Below are 13,322 nucleotides of genomic sequence, written 5' to 3'. Positions count from 1 at the left end.
GTGTATAGCAAACATACTTTGCTTTCACCTAAAACCAAACTGAGAGGTCAAACAGAGCATGGGTATCGAGGACAAGTTAACCATCCTTTCTTTCACTTACTTGCAATTATTTAACCAAGTCACTCAGCCAAAAACATGCATTTCAAAATAACCAAATATAAAATACACGACTAATCTAAAGGATAAGTGGGAAGGTCTAGAGTTAATAATTGATTGTGATCTGATGAAGATTATAGAAAGGGTCAGTGAATCACTCTACCGTTACAAACGGGTTGTGTTTTAAAACCTTTAAACGTTTCAGGGCGCCATAGGCAAATATGGGGGAATTATAAGCAAGTCAGCTAAACCTATGCTGTCCAAACATGCTGTCTAGGTAGGCATGACACTAGGGATTGAGACTCCGAGTGGTGTGTCAACCTGCATACGAGACAGCAGAGAAACACACAGACTGCGTGCTGGAAATTAAAACTCGTCTTTATTCACTCTTTTCGAAAGGCTAGACAAAGCACCGGCCGTTTAAAGACAAACACAAAAGTGGTTTGTTAAAGCATGACCTGCTGGTAGTCATGTCTGTCATGTCTGGTAAGTTAGCATGCTCGCTAGCTGGCACTTCACTGGTGATTTTAAGACATGTCGCGTCCTTAACATATCCATCAGGTGGCTTTCTTTAAGATCATATGTCGTCGTCGTCGTCGTATTGAGTTGATACAGCACGCATAAGTGCGAAGCTCCTGTGCTCATGTTTTGTAAATAAGAGGGACAACAGCAGCACATGCTAACGCGCAGCTAGCCGTCTAAACTTGCCCCCAAACATCTTAGCGAGCTGTGCTTCAACAAGTCAGATGTTAGGACAGCTAACGGGATGGACACACCGTCAACCCTCGCGTAAGTGACACCGAGCGACCAAATATCTGGAGTAAATGCAGCAGCATGGACTAACGGACTGTGTCGCTCGGATATTTGAAGTTTCAGCTTAAGTGTGTTGATCTTCACGCGAGTTGGCTAGCAGCGCTCGCTAGCTCAGCAACCCCAAACACAGGTGAGTATTTCTCTTTACAGTATCGTTAGTTGTTTTTGTTGTGCAGATAGGCTTGTTGCTTTAAAACTATCGTACTTGTGTTTTGCAGCCTTTTAGGCCTTATGTTGATGTTGTAGATTAGATTCAATGTATGCTGTCATGTATAAATCATATTTTTATGTAAGTGTACAGCCAGTTTGCAAAACTGATAATGTCTGCTCTGATTGTTGATCAGTTAACTGAGAACATAAGTCTGTAACCTGAAGGAATTGTCAGCCCCACTCATTTTACTTATATTTAAGCTTAGCTTATATATATATATATATATATATATATATATATATATATATATATATATATATATATATATATATAACACCTATGTGTGAGTGTGTGTGTCATGTCATATATATATATATATATATATATATATGACATGACACACACACTCACACATAGGTGTTTCTTCAGGTATGGGCACTTCTCAAAAATAATTAAACAACCCTATCCCCTACCCTGGAAAATAAACCTAACCCTAACCTAATATAGTATGTTATATGTTTTAAACAAATTATGAGCTCTAAAAGATTTTCAGAATTTTTACAACTCTTTTGCTTTAGACCATTTACAAATGTTAAATCAAAATAAAATGTGTTTTTATGATAGATTTTCACAGTTTATGATTCAAAGTCTGGGTCTGGAAAGTAAAAAAAAAAACAAAAACAAAAAAACTTTTTCAAGGCAGTTTTAAGGTGCATTTCATTTTTCAAAATGACGAAAGTTTAAGTTTGCATTAAAAATATTTAATTAAAAATGAACCGCTGTGACTGTAGATAAAGAAATGCCCATATACTGTATGTGTGAGGTTTTGTTAAAAGGAACTCTTATAAACCTCTGTCAGCTCAAATCTGTCTGTGCATCTTGGCCACGTAACAGTTTTCACATTGCAAAATGGTCATATTAGGAATAGAGCGTGTGTTGTGGTTAGACACCCGTGCTTGAAGGTGATGTTTCATTAAAAAAAAAAAACATCTCCCCCACAGGAAGTTGAGTGCACTCACTTTTGTCTTTTGCTGCAGATCATCACTCTGTTAAAGGTCTTTGCTCTTTTCTCTTCTCTAAATCTTCTGTTTAGTAATATAGAGTAGATTAGGAAATTAATGTAGCTTGTTTCATTTTGTGAAAGTGCTGTCTGTCAGGTTGTTTTGAGGTCCTAATGTTGTCAAGTTGTGCGGTTTGTATGTCTCTATATTGATTCAATTCAAAAGCCTGATAAGATACAAGATAAAACATACTGAAACTCTTGGAGCCCAAAACTCAAAAGTCCACAAAGAGCATTATCTGAAACCAAGCTGCCAAGATGACTCGATCTGAACTTTTGCAACACATTTCCATCCATGTTTACACATCAATGACAGGTATTGGATGATCCGAAACTGGGCATAGATTTCAGATATTTTCCTGCTGTTTTACCAATCTTTGTGTATTCTAAGGTTGGGTATTGAGAACCAGTTCCAAATTTCCAAGAAATTTCTGTGAATGTAATAAGACGTGCACGTTTCAGTTCAGTTTATCGATTCATGTGTGCATATTTTAAAGGGGTCATATGATGTGATTTCAAGTTTTCCTTTCTCTTTGGAGTGTTACAAGCTCTTGGTGCATAAAGAAGATCTGTAAAGTTGCAAAGACTAAAGTCTCAAATCCAAAGAGATATTCTTTATAAAAGTTAAGACTTGTCCACTCCCCCCTAAAACGCCTCATTTAAACAGGCCCCTACATGTTTACATCATGATGTGGGAAGATTTGCATAACACCGCCCAAATGTCCACGCAAAAAAAATAAGACGTAACTTTTATTCTTGCTGTTGCCGCCGCTGCCATGTTGTGGAGACGCTGTATGTTTCGTTGTGAAAGTGAAACTACTTTGTTTGGCCTTCCAAATGAGGACACAACTAGAAATCAGTGGTTAAGTTTTATATACAGCACTGTTGTATTCGACCCAAATATTCAGATGTGTGCAGCGCATTTTACGGAGGACGAGGACTGTTTCCTGTGAGAGTAGCCTACAATGCGTGTGTCTGTGGGGCAGTTCCAACTTTGCAAGGACAGTCTGGCGCTTCTGACTCACAGTCTGTAAGTACATTTTCATATTTAAAGGATTTGCCACTGATGATTCAAACGCGAGTTTTGACCAGTGTAGAGTAGCGCTTGTTGTTTTTCGTTTCTCCGATCACAAATGCAGACATGGGTTTTATGTTTACGCAGCACAATACACAACGCAATGCGTAAAAAGACAGTATAACTCATTATAATCAGTAATTATGTCCCCACTGGATGCAACAAATGCCTTGTTTATAATGGGTTATATTGTTTTTGTCTTGTCACGCTGGGACACGGCATCAAAGTATGGTAAGGGACATAACATTTCCGTCACATGCTTGAGGTATTCGGCCAATCAGAGCACACCTCGCTTTTCAGAACAATGAGCTTTGTAAAAATTAATGCGTTTCAGAAAGGCCGGACATAGAGGAGCAACAATAATGGACAGTATGTGGAAAATATTTGAACCTTAAACCGCATAAACACATTGCATTACACCAAATATACAAAATAATGTTCTTTTTAGCAACATCATATGACCTCTTCAAATGGTGATGGTCATCGAATCATTATTGAAGACTGTTAATGAAAGGTTTGTTCTGCCTGAGTTTGCTGCCATCATCAAGCCCTCTTATTTTTCTTCATCCATCCATGTGTGAATGAGTTGTTGCAGTACCTGCATCCAATAGAGGATTCCTAAATATAGAAAGGGCACAAGGGGAATCTGAAAGCTTGCAACAGTGCAAGCAACAGTCAGTTATTAATAAATAAACACAATCAAGGTTCGCTTGTAGAGCAATCCAATATTCACATTGAACATGGTGCAGGTTAAAGTCAATGTCTGTCTGTGATGTTGGCCAGAAAGCCTTCTGAATCTGGTCAATCAGTCAAGGTCTGATTGTAAAACTATAGGCTTTAACTGTAAAAGCACAGCTGGCAGTTTAGTCATAGTCACAACTTTTTTTTTCTTGGAGGAAATTTCATAATCTTCTGATGGCCTTTGTGTCCAGTTTTATTTTGTGTTGCCATAGCAAACAGCAGCAATGATGACAGTCCCAGCACTGATTATTATTGCATTTCCTCAAGACTCAGATTTGGTCATGGCACTAGCTATCTAAAATCATCTGCCTGAGCCAGTAAACATTTTTCAAAAGCTTAATATGGTTTTGATTCTCAATAAAGTCAACTGTAAGAACAGACGTAGCTAAACTTTGACTTTTTAACTGTTTTGATATTAAGTTTGTCTTTATGGCAGTGGCTGTTGTGTTGCAGTATTTATCCACAAAATGGAGGTAACAGACCCTAGTTTGCTTATCAGACAAACAACATGATATTACTGCTGAATTAATAATATTAAATTAATCAATATTATTTTTTTTTGTTAAAATCCCAAGAATTTATCTTCTAGTAGTCTATGCTATTTTCAGTTATAGAACTAATCGTTATTTGTAGCACACTTCTCATTCACAGTAATAATCAGCATAATCTTTGTGTTTTGTTACATTTGACATGAAGTCATTTTGCAGTTGCAAAAATTAAATGCAGTTTTGAGGCATTTTAATGTGGATTTTCTGCCTCGTGAACCAATCATCTCTTCTTCGTCTTCTTCACTACTATTTTTAGAATAAAATAATAAAAATAACAGGCATGATTAAACTGAAATAACTTGGTCAGTGTTAATATTAAATACATTTGGTTAATTATTTGGCTATTAAAAAATTAAATTTTTGGTTAAAGGGGTCATATGATGTTGCTAAAAAGAATATTATTTTGTGTATGTGGTGTAATGAAATGTTTTAATGCGGTTTAAGGCTCAAAAAACACATTATTTTCCACATACTGTACATTATTGTTTCTCCTCTATGCCCCGCCTTTCTGAAACGCGTAAATTTTTACAAAGCTCATCGGTCTGAAAAGCGAGGTGTGCTCTGATTGGCCAGCTATCCAGTGCTTTGTGATTGGCCGAATGCCTCACGCGTGTGACAGAAATGTTATGACCCTTGACATACTGTGATGCGTGTCCCGGGCTGAACACCGGTGCAACAAGACAAAAACAATAAAACACATTTCAAACAAGCTTTTGTTGCATCCAGTGGACACATAATTACGGATTATAATGACTTAATAATATAATGATACTGTGTTTTTATGCTTTGTGTTGCATTGCGCCGCATAAACATAAAACCATGTATGCATTTGTATTCGGAGAAACGACAAACAACAAGCCCTACTCACACCAGCGGTTCTCAATTCCAGTCCTCGCACCCAGTTCTGCATATTTTGCACGTCTCTCTTTGTTAACACACCTGATTCAAATAACCAGCTCATTAGAAGTGAGCTCTGTGCATGAACTGTGTTCCTATTGACATGGTCTCTACACAGTGTTCACTGCTCCCTACTCCCTGAGCAGGGGAAATCTGCTGAAGTTTGCGGATTTGCGCTGCGCAACGTCTTCACACACGGACAAGTGTGACATCATATACCTCAGTAAATAAATACAATTTAAATTCACGTCTCGCACACTTCAATGCACTTTGAATGGAACATATACGTTCGCTTCGAACTGGAATCATGGCGGAATATCCTGTGATGTCCACTACGCAGGGCACTTACGTTCGAAAATAACAAATGTCTGAATTATAAGAGAAAACATACAAAATGTGCAGAGCAGGGGGCGCGAGGACTGGAATTGAGAACCGCTGCTTAAAACTCGAGTTTAAATCATCAGTGGCAAATCATTTACATATGTAAACGTACTTACAGTCTGTGAGTCAGAAGCGCCAGCACTGTAGTCTTCTCTCCCAGGATCAGGAAACAGTTGTGTTGCACACATCTAAATATTTGAGTTGAACTGTTCTGGAACAGTGTTGTAGATACAACTTAACCACTGATTTCTAGTTGTGTCCTCTTTTAGAAGGCCAAACAAAGTAGTTTAGCTTTGACAGGGAAACAGCGTCTCCACGACATGGCGTCGGTGGCAACATCAACAATCAAAGTTACATCTTTCTTTTTGTGTGAACGTTTGGGTGGTGCTATGCAAATCTTCCCTCACAGTGACGTAGACATGTGGGGGCGTGTTAGAATGAGCCGTTTTATGTAGGAGTGGTTGACTTTTATAAAGAATGTCTCTTTGGATTTGAGACTTTAGTCTTTGCAACTTTACAGATCTTCTTCATGCACCAAGAGCTTGTAACACTCCAAAGAGAAAGGAAAAACTGAAATCGCATCATATGACCCCTTTAAAATTTGTTGGTAGATGTGCTAAAATAAATTGCTTCTAAAGTCCTCAAAAGACTTTGGATGTGAAGTTTGAAGGTGAAATTTGCATTTGCACTGATGTTCAAGTTTTCTACATTAACTTGAAGGAGGAGCTTAATGATTTGTTCATTTCCCTGTACTGTTTTTGCTCAACAAAATATATCAAGCAAATATGTTCTGCTTTATTAGTAGCCATCCAGTCATCTGCGGGTAATCTGACTGTGTTCTCTTTCTCTACATGTCCACCACCAGGTTAATGTTGCTCTTTTGCCTCTCATCGCTTGTGTCTCTGTGATGGACATGGAGACGGCTGTCTGTGAGCCGCTCTACCAGAACGGTGATGTCCACCATGAGGAGCTTTGCCCAAAGCAGCCCACCGTTCTCAGGATCCACCTCTACCACAGCAGCCAGAGTGACGCTAACTGCACCCCTCTCTGCTACCCGCCAGGAGAATATGTCACCGAGCAGCTCATCGTCAACGCTGCCAAGGAGTGCGGTCAGTCACGCCCATCATATAGAAAAGCAGTGATAAATGTATTTTGAGTTCATAAAGTAGATGTGAATTATACATTCTGGTAAAGTGTAACATGTTCAACACAGTAAGCACTGTGTTCTGCCCAGATGCAATGTGATAAATCCCTTCCATGGAGTTTTTGTTCAAATGAAACATGAATCTGTGACCAACTTCTCACAGCAGGACATTTTATCTGTTACTTGGGATCTGTATTTGTTTTGTTGCACTGGGTAGGCTCTTTCACTGTGAAATTTTATTTTATCAAAACTTGGGACAAGTGTTAAAGTGATTTTCCACAAAAAAGTTGGGTTGGGGGGGTTTACAAGCCTGACATTATTTTTTTAAAGGGGTCATATGTTGTTGCTAAAAATAACATTTTGTGTATTTGGTGTAATGCAATGTGTTTATGAGGTTTAAGGTTCAAAATACACATTATTTTCCACAGCTATCGCAACGTTTTCACACATGGACAAGTGTGACATCATATACCTCTGTAAATAAATACAATTTAAATTCACGTGTCGCACACTTCAATGCACTTTGAATGGAACATATATGTTCGCTTCGAACTGGAATCATGGCGGAATATCCTGTGATGTCCACCTTGCAGGGCACTTACGTTCGAATAGAACAAACGTCTGAAGCCATAAGAGAGACATACAAAATGTGCAGAGCAGGGGGCACGAGGACTGGAATTGAGAACCGCTGCTTAAAACTCATGTTTGAATCATCAGTGGCAAATAATTTACATATTTAAACGTACTTACAGACTGTGAGTCAGAAGCGCCGGCATTGTAGTCTTTTCTCCCAGGATCAGGAAACATTTCTCCATAAAATGCTTTGCACACATCTGAATATTTGAGTTGAACTGTTCTGGAACAGTGTTGTAAATACAAGTTAACCACTGATTTCTAGTCATGTCCTCTTTTGGAAGGCCAAACAAAGTATTTTCTCTTTGACAACGAAACAGCGTCTCCACGACATGGCTCCAGCGGCAACAGCAAGAATCAAAGTTATGTCTTCTTTCTTTGCGTGAACATTTGGGCGGTGTTATGCAAATCTTCCCACATCATGACATAGACATGTGGGGGGCGTGTTAGAATGAGGCGTTTTAGGAGGGCAAAACTTGAAATTGCATCATATGACCCCTTTAATACCTATATATACAAATTGATTATTCATAACACAGTGTCTACAATTGTTTTGTTTTTTTGTACCTCTGAGGGGAAGATTTAGCAGACTTCCTTTACTTCATTTCATCTGCTAAATGTGATGCTGATAATAAAATAATCTGAAAGGGCTAGTAAATGCATATGTGACTGATATCATTCATCCCGAGGAAATTTATAGAAACAACTTAATTTGTCTGTGCACTTTTATTTTTGCATCCAGATTATTGTTAAGCGATTTTGCTCAATTGTCGTATCATCCTATAGTCAGCTTGTGAGATTGCCGATACACAATATTATTGTGCATATTTATTTAATTATTTATTTACTTTGTCTCATTGCCAGAAAGTGAACCAACTCCAGCATAAAACTAAAAGAAGCCTAATGTTTTTAATATGACTGAATTAGTTTTTAACATAACATTTAAAAGAAACGTTTTAAGTTACTAATCATAAGGCTTTCATTCCCCCGTTATTCAAAAAGCAGCTACAGAAAATGGGCAAAAATTTACAGCATTACCAAAAAGTACATCATAACAGACTTCAGTCTAGCACAAGTATTTGCACTTTAAAAACACTCCCGTTAAAATCAGTGAAGCTGTCTACACTGTGTAATGAATAAATCTCTTATACTTGCATCGCACCTACATCACCTTGTTGTTTATGATGAGAATTCACAAGGGAGAATTCAATCAGCGTGCGCTGAATAACAAAACTCTGCTGTTTCAGCGATGACTCATCTGAACGCATGCACTGCATTCATAAAGTCACAGAAATCGTGTGTGATTGGTTATATTGTGCAACACTATAAAAACGCTGAAAAAGAAGTATGATGGAACAAATAAGTCCTAATATTAATTAGTATTACTAGCCTGATGATGATGATGATGATTATAAAATTAATAATAATAATAATTTTCTTGCTATCGTCCGAGGCATCAGCCACAGGTGATATCTCTGACTGTCGTCAATACATGATACTATTGTCTATCGGCACAACCCTAATCCAGACATAAATGCTTTCCACCCTGTTTTGGGGTCAAGTACTCTTTTCCTGAATATTTTTTTTCCTTTATTTAATTATCAAAATATCAGGTATTAATTACATTAAATTATTAATTAAACGTAAAGGCCTGTTCACACTTAGTGGGAATTTTCAGCAATTTTAGCAATAAGATTTTTGTAATGTGTGTGTATAGTTCAAACATTTGGAATGTTGTTGTTGTTTTATGTTTTCAATTAAGTCTCCTATGGATGCATTTCTGTGATAAATCACAGTAAAAATTTATATTTTTGTGTTTTGTTAGAATTTTTAATTATTTTTTTATGTATGTTTTTATTTTAAGATATATTTATTTTATTTTGTGATTTATTTCTATGATTTGTGATTAATCTCTCATTAGCACCTGTTCTTTATGCTGATGTGTTTCTCACAGGAGTTTCTCCAGTCTACTGCAGCCTTTTTGCGCTGTACAAAGAAGATGAAAGTGTCTGGTTATCACCCAGTCATGTTCTCCATTTAGACGAAACAGCCAATGAGAGTTTGTTATTCAGAATTAGGTAACAAATTCAGCTCCATCTTTCACTTGATTAAACTGGATTATGTTATTTTATTGCTTTTGCCTTCTCCATCTCAATTCTTTCAGCCTGCGATTAAGTGACTGTGATATTTTCTATCAGGTACTATTTTCCCGGCTGGTACAGTTGTGGGGCGTCCCGAGCATACCGCTATGGAGTGACTAAAGGATCTGAGAGTCCTGTCCTGGATGACTATGTTATGTCTTACCTCTTTGCTCAGGTGAGGCTTCCCCACGTCAGCTTTGTAATAAAGAAATTACCTTTAATTGTGAATTAAGTGTTGTTTGTGCTGTCAGTGGATACTGAATCACCATAGCAACACATCATTTGGCCTGAAATCTGAGCTTATCTTGCATAATTGAGTCCATCCATATATAATTTAATTGCAGTTTGGCCTAGTTTATCTTCTCAGAGAACAGACAGTCTTGGTTTTGGATTTTAGAGTGTGTAAATGTGAATTACTCTAGTGTATATCTGCATGGATAAAGGGCCCTATTTACTAAACAAATGATAAATAAAGGAAACTCATGCTGGCTGCTCTATGACTCTACTGAGTGGGCTTGTTTTGTGGCGCCTGTTCGTCTTCCACCAACAGTCTGGTATGCAATGACTGTCACTGTGGGGAACGTGATTGATCTTTTTTTTTTATAATATGTATATACATAACTATTATATTGTCTCTTAAGTGTCACTCTCACAAGCACAAATTACAAATAGTTAAATGTTTTACATTGTCTGAAGAACATGTTTCCATGAAAATCATAGCCACCTTTGAAACAAATACTTTTATAGAATCCTTAGTAAAGCAAGTAAGAAAGCGATCACAGGAAAATGGTCAACCAGTTTTGCCTAATCTTGAAGACTGTATAGTGCATGATCATTTTTGTAATGGAGAAGGTCACTTATGCTTTGCGATTAAAGTCTCATTTGTTTTCACTACTATGGGGAGGTTGGTTTGAGTATATATCCCCTATACGTTTAGATTGTTTAGCTGAATGCAGACCGACATCCATGGGGGTTTTGTTAAAATGTTTTAATGGTGGGTTTGTTTGCTGATGGTTGGGTATCAGATTATTAGTATTATTATTATTTCTGTAATTTTACTTGACTATTATTTTCAGAAATTGTCAGAACTAATTTTTTATATGGAATGTATGGGATTTATGCCAAAAAAAATCCCTTTTGCAGTGTAATTAATAATGTTATTATTAGGCATGCGCTGATACTGATACTGGTATCGGTATCGGGTCCGATACTGAGCTTCTGAACTCGTACTCGTTAAAATATGCCGATACCATACAGCATGTGTTAAGTGTTGTATTCAGACGAAGAAACACCAGTAACAGAGCAACATACAGCAGAATGGAGTTATTATTAGAGATTAAGGATGTCTACGAAGTACATGTATGCAATCAATATGATGTTAAACATTCAGTATTATCGCCTGTATAGCTGATGTGCACAAGCTGATAAGCAAAGCACGCTGAGTGGATTGAGTACGTGCTGGCGCACATGTGCGAGCTTGTCAAGTTAATATCCCCTTCTCACAGACATCACTGGAAAGTTTGTAGTTTGATCGGATATGTCAAAAACAAGTAACTAAAACGATGTTTAAGTTATGTTTCTTAAAGGTATGGAGAGAGAGGCACTTTGACTTAGCACACGCATAATTTGGATTATAACTAAATTGTAAATATAAAACATTTATAGGGGCATTCACTGTAAACAACATTTATAGGGGCATTCACTGTAAACAACATTTATTTTCAACCTTAAGCATACACGACTTTATGGCGAAAGTGAAACTATCAGCCAGTGTAAATGCGCTAGGCTGCAGCCTCCTGTACTTGTCCCTCTCATTCTGCACCAATACAGATACGTGCAGCTCTAATGTTGTTAAATTAAAGATGATGAACCATAGAGCAAAAAATTAACAGTGAAAGTAACTAAAACTTGTAAAATACACTTTAATGGGTATAATTAAGTTTGACAATAACTGAAGGATATATCTATTTGATAAATGAAGTTAACCAACTAACATTGTACATATGCTTTTGGTTTCTGTACCCAATATTTAAAAAAATGTACAAATACAAAGAAAATACCAATACCGGTATCAGTACTCTGTACTTGGTATCGGCAAGAACCAAAACTAAAAGTATTGTATTGGCCAAGTACTGGAAAAATGGTGTCACAGCATCCCTGTTATTTATTTATTTATTTATTTTATTTTGAGTACTTAAGTGTGTCACACTGGAATTTTAATTAATTCCCTCTACATATATGTATATATGGATTACTGGTAAAAAAAAAAAAAAAATATATATATATATATATATATATATATATATATATATATATATATATATATATATATATATATATATATATATATAGTAATACTAACATAGTAATACTAACACAATGCTGGATATTACAATTATTGTCTACTGTGTCTAAATACATTATTAAAAGTCAAAATAAAACTCTAAAATCTGAAAGTGTTTTAAATGTAAAATAAAAGAATGAAATTACTTTTAAGATCAAATTTAAACAGTGTTATTATTAAATAGGGCTGGGCAATATAGCCTCAAAATGATATCACAATATTTCAAGAATATTTGCTATAATGATATTTATGACGATATGAACAAAATATGGAACAACGTTTTATTGGTGATTGCAGTTGGCAGGCAGCAGCATGTATTAGTGCAAACAAAATAAAGGGCATTTTCTATCATTTTCCAATGAGCTGTCATCGATGATAGATTACCTAATTCAAAGTGTAAATCTATTGTCACAAGTCAGTTTAATCACCGTTCTATATGCGCTGCTTTAATTGATGTACACTAACCAACATGCATCAATCGCTCGCACACACACGGAGAGAGATAGGTCGGAGATCACAGATTGTGCTGCACATGCACATAAAGTTGTTGTCAACACTTCCCCACGATTTTTATTACTAAAATAAAAGATAGATACTTGATCGCTACATTATATTCTCCATCAACGAAGTGATAAAATCGCTGTTTTTGAAGTAATTGCTTGTAGAGAGAGACGCGCAGACGCAGCAACCAGGTAACTGACACACAACTGACATCTCTCTCTCTCTCTTTTTCTCTCTCTCTCGATCGATAATTAATTGAAATACATGCTGTAATTCATTCAAATAAATGTGGTCTTACCGCACTATGTCATCTCTGTGTCGTAACGAGCCGTAACTGATGAAAATGTGTCATTTTTACCCATTCGGTCAAATATTGCACTGTAAAGAGCAATACAAATTTTAACTTGTCTATAACTTGGCAAATGACCACCAGAACTGATCGTGGCCACTCTAGTTAATGCTTGTGTTTACACCAGCCTCGCCGCGGCACGTTTCAGAAGCGATTCTCTATGTGACTCTATGTAAATGATCTGCAACCAGGGGTGACGTTACACAAGCTGACAGCAACTCTGTCACCCAATGACTCTACAAACCACGTTTTGTCAGGAAAACACACGCGAGAATTGGAACGGGAATGATGCGAAACAACACGTGAAACAAGAGTTGTTTATTTGAAAATGTATGTCGGGAAGAAATTGGTGCTGCAAGCTGTTTGCTTGATGAAAAATTTTGCTCCATTTATTGTGTTCAAACTTTTCTCTAAGCCATGTTGCTGCTGTTATTTTCCTTTCGGTGAC

At 36.8% G+C, this 13,322-nt stretch overlaps 1 protein-coding gene across 1 annotated transcript in view; it reads left to right on the top strand.

The window, feature by feature from the left end:
• The first annotated feature begins 248 nt into the window (after nucleotides 1–248).
• Nucleotides 249–13,322, top strand: part of LOC109062878 (tyrosine-protein kinase JAK2-like) — a 34,432-nt gene continuing 21,358 nt past the window's right edge. Inside the window, exons 1-4 of the mRNA XM_042724721.1 lie at nucleotides 249–1,039; nucleotides 6,628–6,871; nucleotides 9,494–9,617; nucleotides 9,738–9,855. Of these exons, the coding sequence (XP_042580655.1) occupies nucleotides 6,670–6,871; nucleotides 9,494–9,617; nucleotides 9,738–9,855 (444 nt within the window). The 5' untranslated portion in view covers nucleotides 249–1,039; nucleotides 6,628–6,669. The remainder of the gene's footprint in view (nucleotides 1,040–6,627; nucleotides 6,872–9,493; nucleotides 9,618–9,737; nucleotides 9,856–13,322) is intronic.

The sequence above is a fragment of the Cyprinus carpio genome, chromosome B5 (assembly GCF_018340385.1).
Source record: "Cyprinus carpio isolate SPL01 chromosome B5, ASM1834038v1, whole genome shotgun sequence".
NCBI lineage: Eukaryota > Metazoa > Chordata > Actinopteri > Cypriniformes > Cyprinidae > Cyprinus > Cyprinus carpio.
The sequence above is the reverse complement of the archived record's forward strand: the minus strand, read 5'-3'. Positions and strand labels throughout refer to the sequence as shown.